Below are 12,261 nucleotides of genomic sequence, written 5' to 3'. Positions count from 1 at the left end.
GTCCCCCCTGCCACCCCCCCCGCCCCCCCGGGTTGGGCCGGCCCCGCCATGTCGGTGAACATGGAGGAGCTGCGGCACCAGGTGATGATCAACCAGTTCGTGCTGGCGGCCGGCTGCGCCGCCGACCAGGCCAAGCAGCTGCTGCAGGCGGCCCATTGGCAGTTCGAGGTACGGGCACCCCCCCTTCGGAACCCCCCCCTCTCCGCCGGCCCTATACTCCCTGCTCCCTTCTCGCCACCCCCCCCCCCCCGCTCCCCCGGTGCCGCAGAACGGGGCCGCGGCCCACGCACAGGCGCTGGGTTTGGCCAAAGGGAGGGGGGATCGGGCCCCCCCAGTGATCCCCTAAGGGGTGTTTGGAGGGGGGGAAGGGGGGGAAGGTCCCGCTTCGGGCTGCCCCTGTTTGTACCCTATTTATACCCGGGCCGTAACCGGATCCGCCGGCCGGGCCGCGGGGGGGGGGGGCAAAACCCATTAGTGGGGGGGGAGGGAAGGGGTGTAAAAAGGGGCGGGGGGACCCCATGAAGGGGAAGGGGGGGTTGGATCCGAGTGGGTTTAGGGACTGTGGGCCTGGCAACAGGGGAGAGGTCAGCGAGGGAGTGGGGTCCTGAGAGCATTGAGGGGGTCGGAGAGGGGGTGGGGGGCTCCCTTTGCCTCTTTTGGGGCTCTCCTCCACCTTTGGGGCTTTTTGTCTCTCCTGACGCACACCCTGTGCCCCCCCAGACCGCCCTGAGCGCCTTTTTCCAGGAGACCAACATTCCCAACAGCCACCACCACCACCAGATGGTAAGCCCCCCCCCTCCCACAGCCCCATACACCCCATAACAACCCTCCCACCCCCCAGCCCTTCTCCACAACCCCCCCCCATATCCCATCCCGGCTCCTGTTGTCAGCCCCGCCACCATGTTGCTGTGCCACCGGCAGCACGCAGCCGGCGAATGTAAACACCACGAGCTAAGATGTCTGCCAGGAAGCGGCTGTGCCGCGCGGAAGGCCGCAGCCCCGCTCCCCTCACACCACCATGGGGACACGTTTCATCGTCTGTTTTCTTCCCCTTTTTATTTTCGGGGCTGGGTTCTGCTGCTTTGTCCCTTTTCTGTCCGTCAAGGCCGGCCCATAGGCGCTCAGCAGGCCGCAGTCTGGGCCTCACGGTCTGCACCTCTGGGTTTACCTCCCTCCCCCACCTTTGCTCAGGCTGGGGTGGCTCCCACTGTGATTTTCTCCTATATTCAGAGTGTGAGGGGTCCCACAGAGCCCCCCAGCAGCTGCTAGCTGTGCCTCATCCCCGTGTTTCCATCTACTGGCAGAGGGAAGGTCAAACCCCGCACCGGAGCTTCGCCCCTCCTTCAAAAACCCCATTTAGAGCTGGGGAGGGGAGGCAGGCGGAGCTGCTTCAGGCCTTGCAGGACTCACCAAACAAAAAACCACCCTAAAAAGTAGGGCTCAGTGCAGCCATTCTGCCCCACCAGCCCCGGGAGGCTGCAGGAAGCACCGTGCAAAGCAGGCAGCAATGCTGCGTCCATTGCTCCAGGAAAGGGCCCACGATCTGCTCCCCTCCCACACGGCACTTGTGGGATTCAGAGCTCCCCCAAGCCCACTCTGTCCTCACGTGGGGCTGTGCTGCTGACACCAGTGCACAACAAGGAGAACAGTGCTCACCGAATCCTGCCGTGTTGCATTTTTGGCATTTCTTGCTGCTTTCCCCCCTTCTGGCTCTGAGCAGCCCCTCCTCGCAGTGGGACACAACAAGGGGCTCTGTGATCCACGACAGCCAACAGCTCCCTGAAATAATGATACTGGAGGAAGAAGGCAAATCGTTACACCGCTTTTTTTCTTTTCTTCTTTCTTTTGTTTAATTAATTGTGCAAACACCCCACAAAGCCTAAGCTGCATCCGCTCCTCTTGCACCTGACTCCAGGTGCCATGTGGGGCACGAGGTCCTTTATGTACTGAGGACACAAGTGAGCCTGAACAGGAGCGTCTGGGACAAGGACCCACTTCTGGAGCAGCCCAGCCCAAGCACATCCCCATCCTCTGCTATAGCAACAGCACAGCTGGCATCTGCAGCTGGTCTGGGAGCACTGCAGTGCTGCTGGAAGCACATGGTGCTGTGCTTCCTGCTAGAAGATCTTCCTGACCCCACATTGGTAGCAGCATCTTCAGGCTGCGGGGAGGAGCACTGCTGGACCCTCTGCTGGCTCTGCTCAGCTCCATCCCAGCACTGAGTGCTGCATCTCCATGTGGGGTGCAGGCACTCGGACCCCTCAGGCCAAAACCCTGTGCAGGTGCTCCATCTGTGTACCTTACAGCTTTCATCAGAGCACCGAGCCCCAACAGAGTTCCTCCTGGAGACCCCACAAATCAAACCCCAACGCTGAGCAACCCAGATAAAGGGGCTGGGGCCTCAGGATGGGCACCCTGCCCCCGTAACCAAGGTGGACAAGGAGAAGTTTCTCTGCACTTTCCTTCCCCTGGTTTGGGGTGTGTGACTTTAGCAGCCTCACACACTCTCCCTGTGGGTATTCCTCCTCTCCCTGGCTCAGCACAGCCCCTGCTAAATTTAGCCAGATATACAGAAGCTCCGGGTGGCACCGAGAACCTCGGGGCCCTTCTTTGTTTTGCTCTGCACTTCAGGGAAGGAACTGCAGCAGGAACAGCTGGGTCCTGCAGGGACCCCCAATCACTTGGGCTTGTGCCACTTTGGGAAGTGGCAGTGAGGAGAACCCCCACCTCGTTGCTGGGGGTGTCCCTGTCCCACCAGTGCTCTCAGCCCCTTCTGAAAGGGGAGAGCACCCGCTGGGCTATTTTGGGTTGTGTGAGCTGCTGCCAAGTCCTGGTTGCACAGCACAGGGAGGGTTATTTGCAGGGGCTGCAGCGAGTCCCTTCTCTGCTGGGTTGGCAAAGCTGGCTGTGTGCTGGTGAGGGAACTTACAGCCAGGGCAGTGCTGGCTTTGCAGCATAATATGGAGGAAAATACTCTAAAAGGTGCAGTTAATAAAACTGCTGAAGCTTGGTGCTCCCAGCGCAGTGGAGGTGGTGCTGGGCTCTCACACGTCCCTCTCCTCCCTGTCAGCATCTGACTGAACGGGAGCAGTGGGGCTGAACCTCCCCATGTCAGATTCCCAGCTTTGGGATCAGCTTTAGGGGTAGGAACCTCGATCCTGAGCCAGCACAGGAGTGTGACCAGCACAAACCCTGGGCCCTGTGGGTCTCACCCAGAGCACGAGCACTGCGTGGGGACCCCAGCACTGCGCTGAGCTCAGCTCTGAGCATCCCTCACGTGATGGGGTCCCCCCTACTGCTTCTGCACCCACTGGCGGGGCTGTAGGACCCCTGCAAACCCCGTGGGCACCCAAAGCTGCCCACAGGGACCACAAACAACCCTTAGGGACCCAAAATGACCCACGGGGAACCTGACACCCAGCGTCTCCTCTCCCCACAGATGTGCACCCCAAGCAACACGCCGGCCACTCCGCCCAACTTCCCGGATGCTCTCGCCATGTTCTCCAAGCTGCGAACCTCCGAAAACCTCCAGAGCAGCAACAGCCCCATCACCTCCATGGCCTGCTCCCCCCCGGGCAGTTTCAGCCCCTTCTGGGCCTCTTCACCCCCCAGCCAACAGCCCTCCTGGCTGCCCCCCTCCTCGCCCACAGCCCACGGCCTCCATCACCACCTGCACCACCCGCAGCCCTCCTGGCCCCCCGCGCCCCCCCCAGCCGCCCCCCCACAGAAAGCCATGGCCACAATGGATGGCCAAAGATAAGGGGGGGGGGGGGGAGGGGGAGAAACAGGGCCAGGGCGTTTGCAGCAGGGGGGGCTTCCTGAGAAACGCACTGGAATCATTTTCTAGGTTTTATCCTTTGTTGGTTACTTTTTGGGGTGGTGGGGGGGGGTGGTAGGGAGGTGGGGGGGGGGTTTGGGGACGCTGCCGGGAAGGCCCATGCAAGTTGCTTGCTGGTCTTTTCTCCCCCTAATTTTTTATTTTAAATATATAACTATAATATATAAATATATCTAATGTATATAAATCCAGAGAGAACCGAGCAGAGGGTGCAACCCCCGGCAATGCAAGCAAGGGAATGGGAAGGGGGGAGGGGGGAGGGGGGGGGAAGATACGAACCCAAAGGGATGGAGACGGCTGCCTGCACCCGGTCCCATTGGGACAGCCCCCCCGTGACCCCCCCAGCTTGGGGTGCTGAGAGCAAAACGCATCTCTGGCTTTTGGGATCAGCCTGGCTTCTTGCACAGCCCCCCATCCCTCATCCCAGCTGGGGGGTGGGGAGCTGTGATTTCAGAAGGTGAGGGGCTGTGATGCGACGAGGCGATGCTCCCCCCATCCCCACAGCCGCTGCTCGTGGGCCCTTCCTGGTGGAGGCAGTGGGGAGAAAGGGGGGGGGGGGGGAGGCTGGGGGGTGAATTGGGGGGGGGGAGGGAGGTTGGGTTGGGTTGGGGTGCTTTGTTTTTTTGGTTTTCTTTTGTTTTTAGTTTTCAAATCAAATCTTGCTTAAAAAAAGGAAAAAAAAAAAAAAAAGACAAAAAGGCTGAAAAAAAAAAAAGAGGAAAAAAAAAAAAAACGGACAGAAAACAACAGAAAACAGCTCAAAGGTTTTTTATTAATTTAAAAAGAATTAAAAAAAAATAATAATAATAATCACTTTTTTAACAGCAGCTGTCCCTGCCTCTTCTCTTTGCTGGGGGAGCACAGCGCCCTTCCAAAACCACAGCCCCAACCTTGGCATTCCTTTCCAACTCGACCCCCGGCTCAACATGCAATGAGAAAACGGGGCGAAACCCCCCCGAACGTGGGGTGCAGTGGGTCTGGGGACACGCAGGTAGGGCCAGGGATGCTCCACAGAGGAAAAGCAAAGCCCATCCAGGTCTGCTTACCTGCTCTGAGCACAGCAGCGCTGGGATCGAAGGGGTGCTGGTGCTTATGGGACCAGCGGTGTGGGTGGGCACTGATGGGGTGGGGGGCTGAGCACCCACAGGTGGGGGCTGAGCTCAGTGTGTCCCAGCTGAGCCTTAACCTGTTGCTCTGAGTTCCCCCTCTTTTTGCACTGCCCAGACCCTGTTTGTTGGCGCCTCCCCCACCATCCTGCCTTCATAGCCTCACTCCCCTCCCCCCCATGGAAAACAAACCCCAAACAAACACGTCTGGGGAGGTGGGAGCAGCGCAGAGCAGCTGCAATCACTGCAGCAGTAAATCAGGGCCTTGTAAAATGTGATTTAAGTGGATGGACTGTCGGGTTCCAACGTGGCGAGGCAGGGACAGGGACATGGAGTCCCAGCTCCTGCACTGGGAGCAGGTGGGGCAGGGGATGCCCTGTGTGAGCATTCACCCCTTGGGGCTCAGGATAAAGGATGCTGCGTGTGTATGATGCTGCTCTGAGTGCATGATGGGAAAATCCCAGCCCTGTGTCCCCCTGCATCCGCACTGAGGTGCCGGTTGGAGGGGGGTGAGGGCCAGCCCCATAACCTGCATGAGCAGCAAGGAGTGGGGATGGGGGGATGGGTGGGTGGGTGGATGGATGGATGGGTGGATGGATGGATGGATGGATGGATGGATGGATGGATGGATGGATGGATGGATGGATGGATGGATGGATGGATGGATGGATGGATGTGTGGATGGGTGGATGGATGGATGGATGGATGGATGGATGGATGGGTGGATGGATGGATGGATGGATGGATGGATGGATGGATGGATGGATGGATGGATGGGTGGGTGGATGGATGGATGGATGGATGGATGGATGGATGGATGGATGGATGGATGGATGGATGGATCGATGGATGGGTGGATGGGTGGATGGGTGGATGGATGGATGGATGGATGGATGGATGGATGGATGGATGGATGGATGGATGGATGGATGGATGGATGGATGGATGGATGGATGGATGGATGGATGGATGGATGGATGGATGGAGGTAGTGAAGGACAAGGTGTCCATACAAACAGAAGAGGGATGCTGAAGGCAAAACCAACCCCATCTCTACCCTGACCATGCAGATGCATCTCATCCACTGCTCTTTATTGCTACTGGCTGCAGCCTGTGGGTCCACCCGGTGCCCATGGGTGGGTTTCAGACGGGGTTCCCCCTCCTCTCTCTGCTGTGGGGCTTTCTCTGCCCTGTGGTGGCCAGAGGTGGGGCAGGCGGCCGTGGGATGACATTGGGCGCTGCTCCAGCAGCCTGGGGGTGCCTGGGGGGAGCACAGGTGTCAATGCAGCCACTTGAAGGCCTCGGCTTTGGGGTCAGGATGGGCACTGGGTCCAGGACCCGTCCTGTTCCATGCAAGTCTTCACGCTCCCATTCTGCCCACACCCCAATCCCCCATCCCACCTTGCCAAGCTGTGAACACAAAGCCTCCCATCACCCCAACCTGCTGTAGGACACCTCGGTGCCCTCCCCACCCTGATGTCCCCAGGCCATACCTGGCCGGCTGAGTGGGGACAGGGCGCTCTGGGGCCGCACGGGCAGGAAGTTGGTGTCCTGAGCACCCCAGTGCCTGGGGGACAGCTTGGGCTTATCCTTCAGTGAGCCTGGAGGAGAGACCAGAGGAGGGGAGACATGAGAGCAGTTGGGGTCTCCACATTGCAGATTTAGGGTCAGCAGGATCACCCCACACCCCAGCTGTACCCTCCTTCCCTGCGAGGGCAGGCAGCTGAGCGTCCCACCGGCCCTTGTAGATGTGCCCATCCTGGCCCAGCAGCTCCATCTCGCCGTGCTGGGAAGGAGAACAGGGAGCAGTGCCAGTGCTGGCTGCACAGCTCAGGCAGGAGCCCCCCAGCACCGTGCTCCCAGCTGACCCAGAGCTCCCACAGCATCCCCACCACCCCTCAAACATCTCCCCAGGCAGCCTGCAGCTGTCTGTGAGGATTCAAGAAGTGTTCATGGAGCACAATGGTAGAGCGAGTTGTTGTGAAACGCCCGTATGGATGCAACTTCCCCCTCCATCTGCCCATGTGCAGCTCTCCCTGGGGAAACTGAGGCACGCTGATGCTCAGCATCCCCTCCCAGAGTTGCTCAGCCTCAGATCCCTGCCCCCTCGGTGATCCCACATCCCTCCTTCCTTAGTGGTCCCAGATCCCTCCCTCCATGAGGCCCTAAACCTCCACCTCCACGGACATCCCATTTCCTACCTCCTTGGTGATGCCGCCATGGGGTTGAGGCGGCGTGGGGCCGTAGGCTGGGAGGTGCGGGGGCCGTGGGCAGCGCTGCAGTGGGTGGATGACGGTGTGCTGCCCCCCGCAGCGCCGCGGCACCTGCAGGAACCCAGACAGGGGCCCCTGCTCCCTGCGGGGCGGGGATGGATGCTCAGGGCTGGGACCACCTCTGTGCCACAAATGATCCCCTTGTCCCTACGTCCCCCACCTGTGGCCTTGCTCTGGCTGGAAGGTGGCACGGGGACGCACGGTGACGCGGGAAGGCAGCGGTGGCAGCGGTGGAATGGTCACAATGTGCCTGGAGGACAGAGAGAGGGGGAAGGGGGGCAATGAGCCACGCTGCCCTGCGGCCATCCCCCGGGGTGTCCTGCAGGTGTGTGCCCCCCCCGGGGCTGTGACCGCATGCCCTGCTGCCAGCTCAGAGCCGGGTAGGACGGCACAGGGCAGGGTCCCACCTCCAGCACCCACCCAAACCCCAGGGACGCCCCAGAACTCACGGTCCAGGCACCAGCATGTGCAGGGGACGGTCGCAGGACACGCAGTGGAAATGGGCCAGCAGCTGCCTGCAGGGAGATCAGGGGTCGGTGGCAGCACTGGGTGCTGCAGGAGGGATGGACTCTTGGGGTCCTGCTTGGGAATGTGGCTGCAAAAGGGGGCACTCGGGGTGCCACGAGTCCCATGGGTCCATGTATTCCATGCATCTCTCCTGTCTCTAGGAGCCTGGGACAAGTTCTGCCACCTGAATACCAAGGAAACCAGCAAAGGGGTAATGGAAACCCTGGCTGTGCTGTGGGGTCTGTCTGACAGCGAGCGTGGCAAATTTAAGGGCCTCATGTCGTGATCCTGTGTTAAATCCCTGCCCCAAGCTCCTCGGTGCAGCAAGGAGGCACACAGGGCTGTGTGCAGGAAAAAAAGAACAGGCAGAAAAAGGCACAAATTCCATCTCCACATGGAGAGAGCCTTCCCCTCCGCTGTCCCCAGTGCACCCACTTCCGAATCCCTGCAGCATCATCAGCCTCCACCCGCGGTGTTTTCTCCTTGAGCTGCTTCAGGATGCTCCTCCAGCGCTCCTCCAGCTGCTGCCGCAGCGGGGCCAACTCCAGGCGATCCAACTGGGGGTGGGCACAGAGCCTTCGTGTCCCCATCAACGCCACCAGAAGGAGGCAGGAGGGACGGGGAAAGGCAGGAGGGCTGACCGTGCTCAGTGGGTTGCTCAAAGCCCAGCTGTGCCCACTCCTCCTATGGCGGGGACGACCCTCCCTGTACCTTGGAGTCCAGCTCCTCAATGAGCTTCTGCTGGACCTGGTGCCAGTCCTGCTCCTGCCCCGTCACCTTGCTCAGCATCTCCCCGATCATTCCGTTCAGCTGTTCCATGGCTGCATCAAACTGGGCACAGCTGACTTTGCCGGCCAGGGCGGCTCTGTCTGCTTTCTGGGATGGGGAGATAGCAGAGCACCATGAGGTCCTGGCCGTGCCACTCTCCCTTCCCACACTGCAAAGCACAGGGATGCTCTGACATCTTACCACGTCGATCTCCAGCACAAGCTCCTCTTTGTCCACCTTCTCCTTTTCCAGCCTTTCCAGGGACTGGAACAGAGCCTGCAAACACAGAACGGCCCCGCTCACAACCACCTCCCCTGCTCCCCTACGCCTCTGTGATTTCTGTAGGGCTATAAGCAGTGGGGCTGCCCTCAGGATGCTTCAAGCCCCACCTCAATGTCCCTCTGCCTCTGGTGGCGGTCATCCATGAGGTTCCCAGTGACAGAGCTGAGCTTCTCGCAGTCCCCTTGCACCTGAGTGACAGCAGCCTGGATGTGCTTCAGCAGCTCCTCGTCCTGCTTTGGGGAGGAAGACAGCAGCCCAGCGCCGTGTGAAGGACGCACGACGGGAGCCGTGCAGAGCAGACACAGGTTATCGGGCCGGAGGCTGCGACACCAAACCCAAACTCGCCCCAAAGCAAACCGGGGTGGGGTGCAGCACTTCCCTACCTGCTCCCTGCCCGCCCGCTGCCTGCCCGCCTTGCCCGCCGCCTGCCGTGCTGACACCGACTCCACCAACTCCTGGAGCTGCTCGTAGCGCTGCAGCAGCCGCCCCAGCTGTGCCCCCACATCCGTGCTGCACACCGGGCACGGGGCCTCATCCTGCTCTGCGCTGCTGGGGGGCTGCGTGGTGCTGCCCAGCACGGAGCGCAGCTCGTCCAGCTGTAAGGGAGAGGGGTGCTGTGGTGGCCCCGAGGGTCGTCCCTACAAGGGTGGCTCTGTGTCCCCTCCTCGCATCCCCACCTGCTCCTGCAGGCCGTTGGCAGTGTCGGCCACCAGCTGCTCCAGCATGGCTTTGGCTGCATCCTGCTTCTCCCTCAGCTCCTTCAGCTCCCTCCTCATTTCCTGCAGCGCAGACCTAGCCAGCAGGATGGGCGCATGGATGGAACCCCCTCCTGGCCCTCACCATCAGCTCTGCTCTCCTCTCGGGAGCAGCAGACCCTCTCCCATTTTCTTACCCCAGCTGCAGGCTGCCGTCCACTTTCCCATCGGCCCCCATCACCCCCAGCTTCCCGAAGGCGTCCTGCAGCTGCTCGATCTGGGAACAGCAGTAGCACGTGGTCCATGTGCGTGGCTCCTTTGGTGACCTCTCCCTGCCCACCCCAGCGCTGCTGCCCGCTCACCTTCTCCTTCTCTCCATGCAGGTCGCTGGCCATGCCCTGCAGTGCAGACACGCGGCGCCAGAGGTCGGTCAGCACGCTGGCGATGCTCTCCTGGCCTGGAGGGATGCGATGCCATCAGGGTCTGGCTCCAGCTGCCACCAAACCTCACCTCCAGGTGTTCCCATTGAGAAACCCCCTCCAGTTCAATGGAGAGAACGCAACCCACTGGGCTGAGCCCCCAGACCCCCATCACCACCACCCGTAGGGCCCAATGTGTTCCCACCTTCCTCCAGGAAAGGCAGACGCAGCTCCTCCAGCTCGGTGCGGTCTGACTTTGTGGCCTCCAGCTGGGCCACCCGCTCCTCCAGGGCACTGCAGAGGTGGCTGAGCTGCTTGAGAGCCTCCGCTGTGCCCACGTCATGGCCAGAGACCTCAGGCATTGCCAGCCCTCGTGCAAGGGATGTGGAACCAGTGTCGATGCCAGGGGACGTCTCAGCTCCCAGAGCAGTGGGTGATAAGAGCTGCAAAGCTTCATCTCTGCCCTTGGAGCGTACATCATCCACCCCTGCCCCCATGGCACCGGGGGTGGCTTTGGAGGGGACGGTCTCAGTGTGAGGTGCTGTGCTGGGTGGGGATGGCTGAGCCCCCACTGCTCCTCCTTGGGACCACGGGGGTGCTGGCTGTGTCCCCAGGGTGCCAGGGGACCCTGGCTGTGTCCCCAGGGTCATGGTCTGTGCACCAGGGGACCCCGGCTGCATCCCTGGAGTGGTGACCTGGGTGCCAGGGGACCCTGGCTGTGTCCCTGGGGTGGTGGCAGTGACACCAGATGTCCCTGCTTGATCTGAGGCAGTGCCTGCCCACTTCTCAGGGGTCTGTGATGCCCTCCTCATCTTTGCTTGTGCCCCCAGGGAATCCGGCTGTGTTCCTGCAGTCTCTCTGCCAGCCGTGGGCACAGACTGTGTCCCCGGTCCCCCTGCAGGTCTCCTCAGGCCGTCCTCATGTTGGGTGTCATCATCAGACTCAGAGGATTCAGAGGATGAAAGTCGGTCCCTGTCAGCTCCCTGGGAAGAAGAAATCATGGGAAGAGAGCCTGTGGGCAGGCTGAGCCTTGGGGTGGGGACACGAGGAGCCACTGTGACTGGGGACGTGGGGAGCACTGTGCCGTGTGCCCTGGTACATCCACTCCTACCAGCACGGGCTCAAGGTGCTTTTGTGGCCGTCCCACATCACTGTCTGACCTCGCTCCATCACGGCGGCCCCACTGCTGTGCCGTGGTGTCCTGGCCATCCTCCTGAGAAGGCAGCACAGAGCAGGGATTTAACGGGACCACCCCAAAGGGATTCAGGCTGGGTGTCCTCACCCACAGCCCAACCGGGTGGGGAGCGAGCAGGGGTGCAGCAGTGGGGTGATGTGGAGTGGGGCAGGGCTGGATGGAGGGGATGGGGGTGACTCACCAGGCCCAACATCCCCTTAATCATCCGCAGGTCCTCTCCCATTTGGGATTGTGCTGCCTTCATCCCACCAAGTTCCTCGAGGAGGTCCTGGGAGAGGGGCAATGCGTGGAAGGGAGAGGAGGTGGGGAACCCCACAGCCGTGCTGGGGCCTCTTAGTGCCCGGCTGCATCAAACCGTGCTTTGAGACCAGCAAAATCCAATCTACAGAACGGCACCCTGCAAAACCTTTACCTTGGAGCCCCTGAAGTCATCGCTATCCTTTCCTTCGCTCTCCTCCTTCAGCGCATCAGGCGCTGTGGAGCTGCTCGCAATGCCCCGCTGCTCGGCACGCTCCCCGGGTGCCGCTGCCCGCCCCGCGGCCGGGAGGTGCTGCATTCCCAGGTGCTGCAGCATGGCGCGCAGCAGGCTGTGCAGCGCCGTGAAGTTGACGGCCCCGATTTCGGGCGTCCCGATGGCCGCGTCCAGCAACTCGGATAGACTGAGCGAGGCCATCGCCGCGAGGAACGGAGAGCGGCCTGCGGGGGTCGAGGGGCGTCAGGGCGAGCGGGCAGAGCGCCCAGCGACTGAATCTCACCCGTAGCAGAAGGCGGGCAGCGCAGGGCCCCCCGGGGCAGGGCTCCGGTTGTAGGGGAGCCCTCTTTACCGCTCCCCCCGACGGCTCAGCCTCTTCTCCATCTCCCCGGCACCCCCAGCTCGGTTCTGTCCCCCCCCGCTGCTACTCCCACCCCCACTCCCCGTTCCCCCCCAGCCCGCCCCCTCCCCACGCCCGGCACCTCCGGCCCCGCACGCTCCGGCATTAGCCCCGCCCCCCGCACTGAGCCCGCCCCTTCCCCTTTCTCATTGGCCGCCGTCCCCCGCGCCCGGCAGCTCATTGGCCGCGGCAGCCGCCCACGTGTCGGTGTTTACTGGAGACGGGACCGGAGCGTTCCCCCGTTGCTACGCGACGCGGTGACCCGGAGCCGCGCGTCGCCACCGCGCAGCGCTCGTTTCCATTTCAA

At 61.7% G+C, this 12,261-nt stretch overlaps 2 protein-coding genes across 3 annotated transcripts; one reads left to right on the top strand and one right to left on the bottom strand.

The window, feature by feature from the left end:
- On the top strand, positions 1–4,379 carry UBALD2 (UBA like domain containing 2). The gene is made up of 3 exons (XM_052688330.1): positions 1–168; positions 721–783; positions 3,440–4,379. The coding sequence occupies exons 1-3, from the start codon at positions 49–51 to the stop codon at positions 3,758–3,760; spliced, it is 504 nt and encodes a 167-aa protein (XP_052544290.1). The 5' UTR covers positions 1–48; the 3' UTR covers positions 3,761–4,379.
- A 122-nt stretch (positions 4,380–4,501) lies between these two features.
- QRICH2 (glutamine rich 2) lies at positions 4,502–11,923 on the bottom strand. 2 transcript variants are annotated; one of them, XM_052688320.1, is made up of 18 exons: positions 11,495–11,923; positions 11,264–11,350; positions 10,999–11,100; positions 10,093–10,870; positions 9,831–9,925; positions 9,666–9,745; positions 9,451–9,565; positions 9,157–9,369; positions 8,881–9,006; positions 8,693–8,767; positions 8,435–8,599; positions 8,159–8,280; positions 7,666–7,731; positions 7,377–7,466; positions 7,145–7,298; positions 6,642–6,729; positions 6,437–6,544; positions 4,502–6,204 (listed from the first exon to the last, which is right to left on the bottom strand). In XM_052688320.1, the coding sequence occupies exons 1-18, from the start codon at positions 11,753–11,755 to the stop codon at positions 6,041–6,043; spliced, it is 2,889 nt and encodes a 962-aa protein (XP_052544280.1). In that variant the 5' UTR covers positions 11,756–11,923; the 3' UTR covers positions 4,502–6,040. The 2 variants fall into 2 exon arrangements, with proteins under 2 accessions (XP_052544280.1, XP_052544281.1); XM_052688321.1 differs by having other exon boundaries at positions 8,881–9,003.
- Between the last annotated feature and the right edge of the window lie 338 nt (positions 11,924–12,261).

This window comes from Tympanuchus pallidicinctus, unplaced genomic scaffold (genome assembly GCF_026119805.1).
Source record: "Tympanuchus pallidicinctus isolate F22 unplaced genomic scaffold, pur_lepc_1.0 scaffold23, whole genome shotgun sequence".
Classification (NCBI taxonomy): Eukaryota; Metazoa; Chordata; class Aves; order Galliformes; family Phasianidae; genus Tympanuchus; species Tympanuchus pallidicinctus.
The sequence above is the reverse complement of the archived record's forward strand: the minus strand, read 5'-3'. Positions and strand labels throughout refer to the sequence as shown.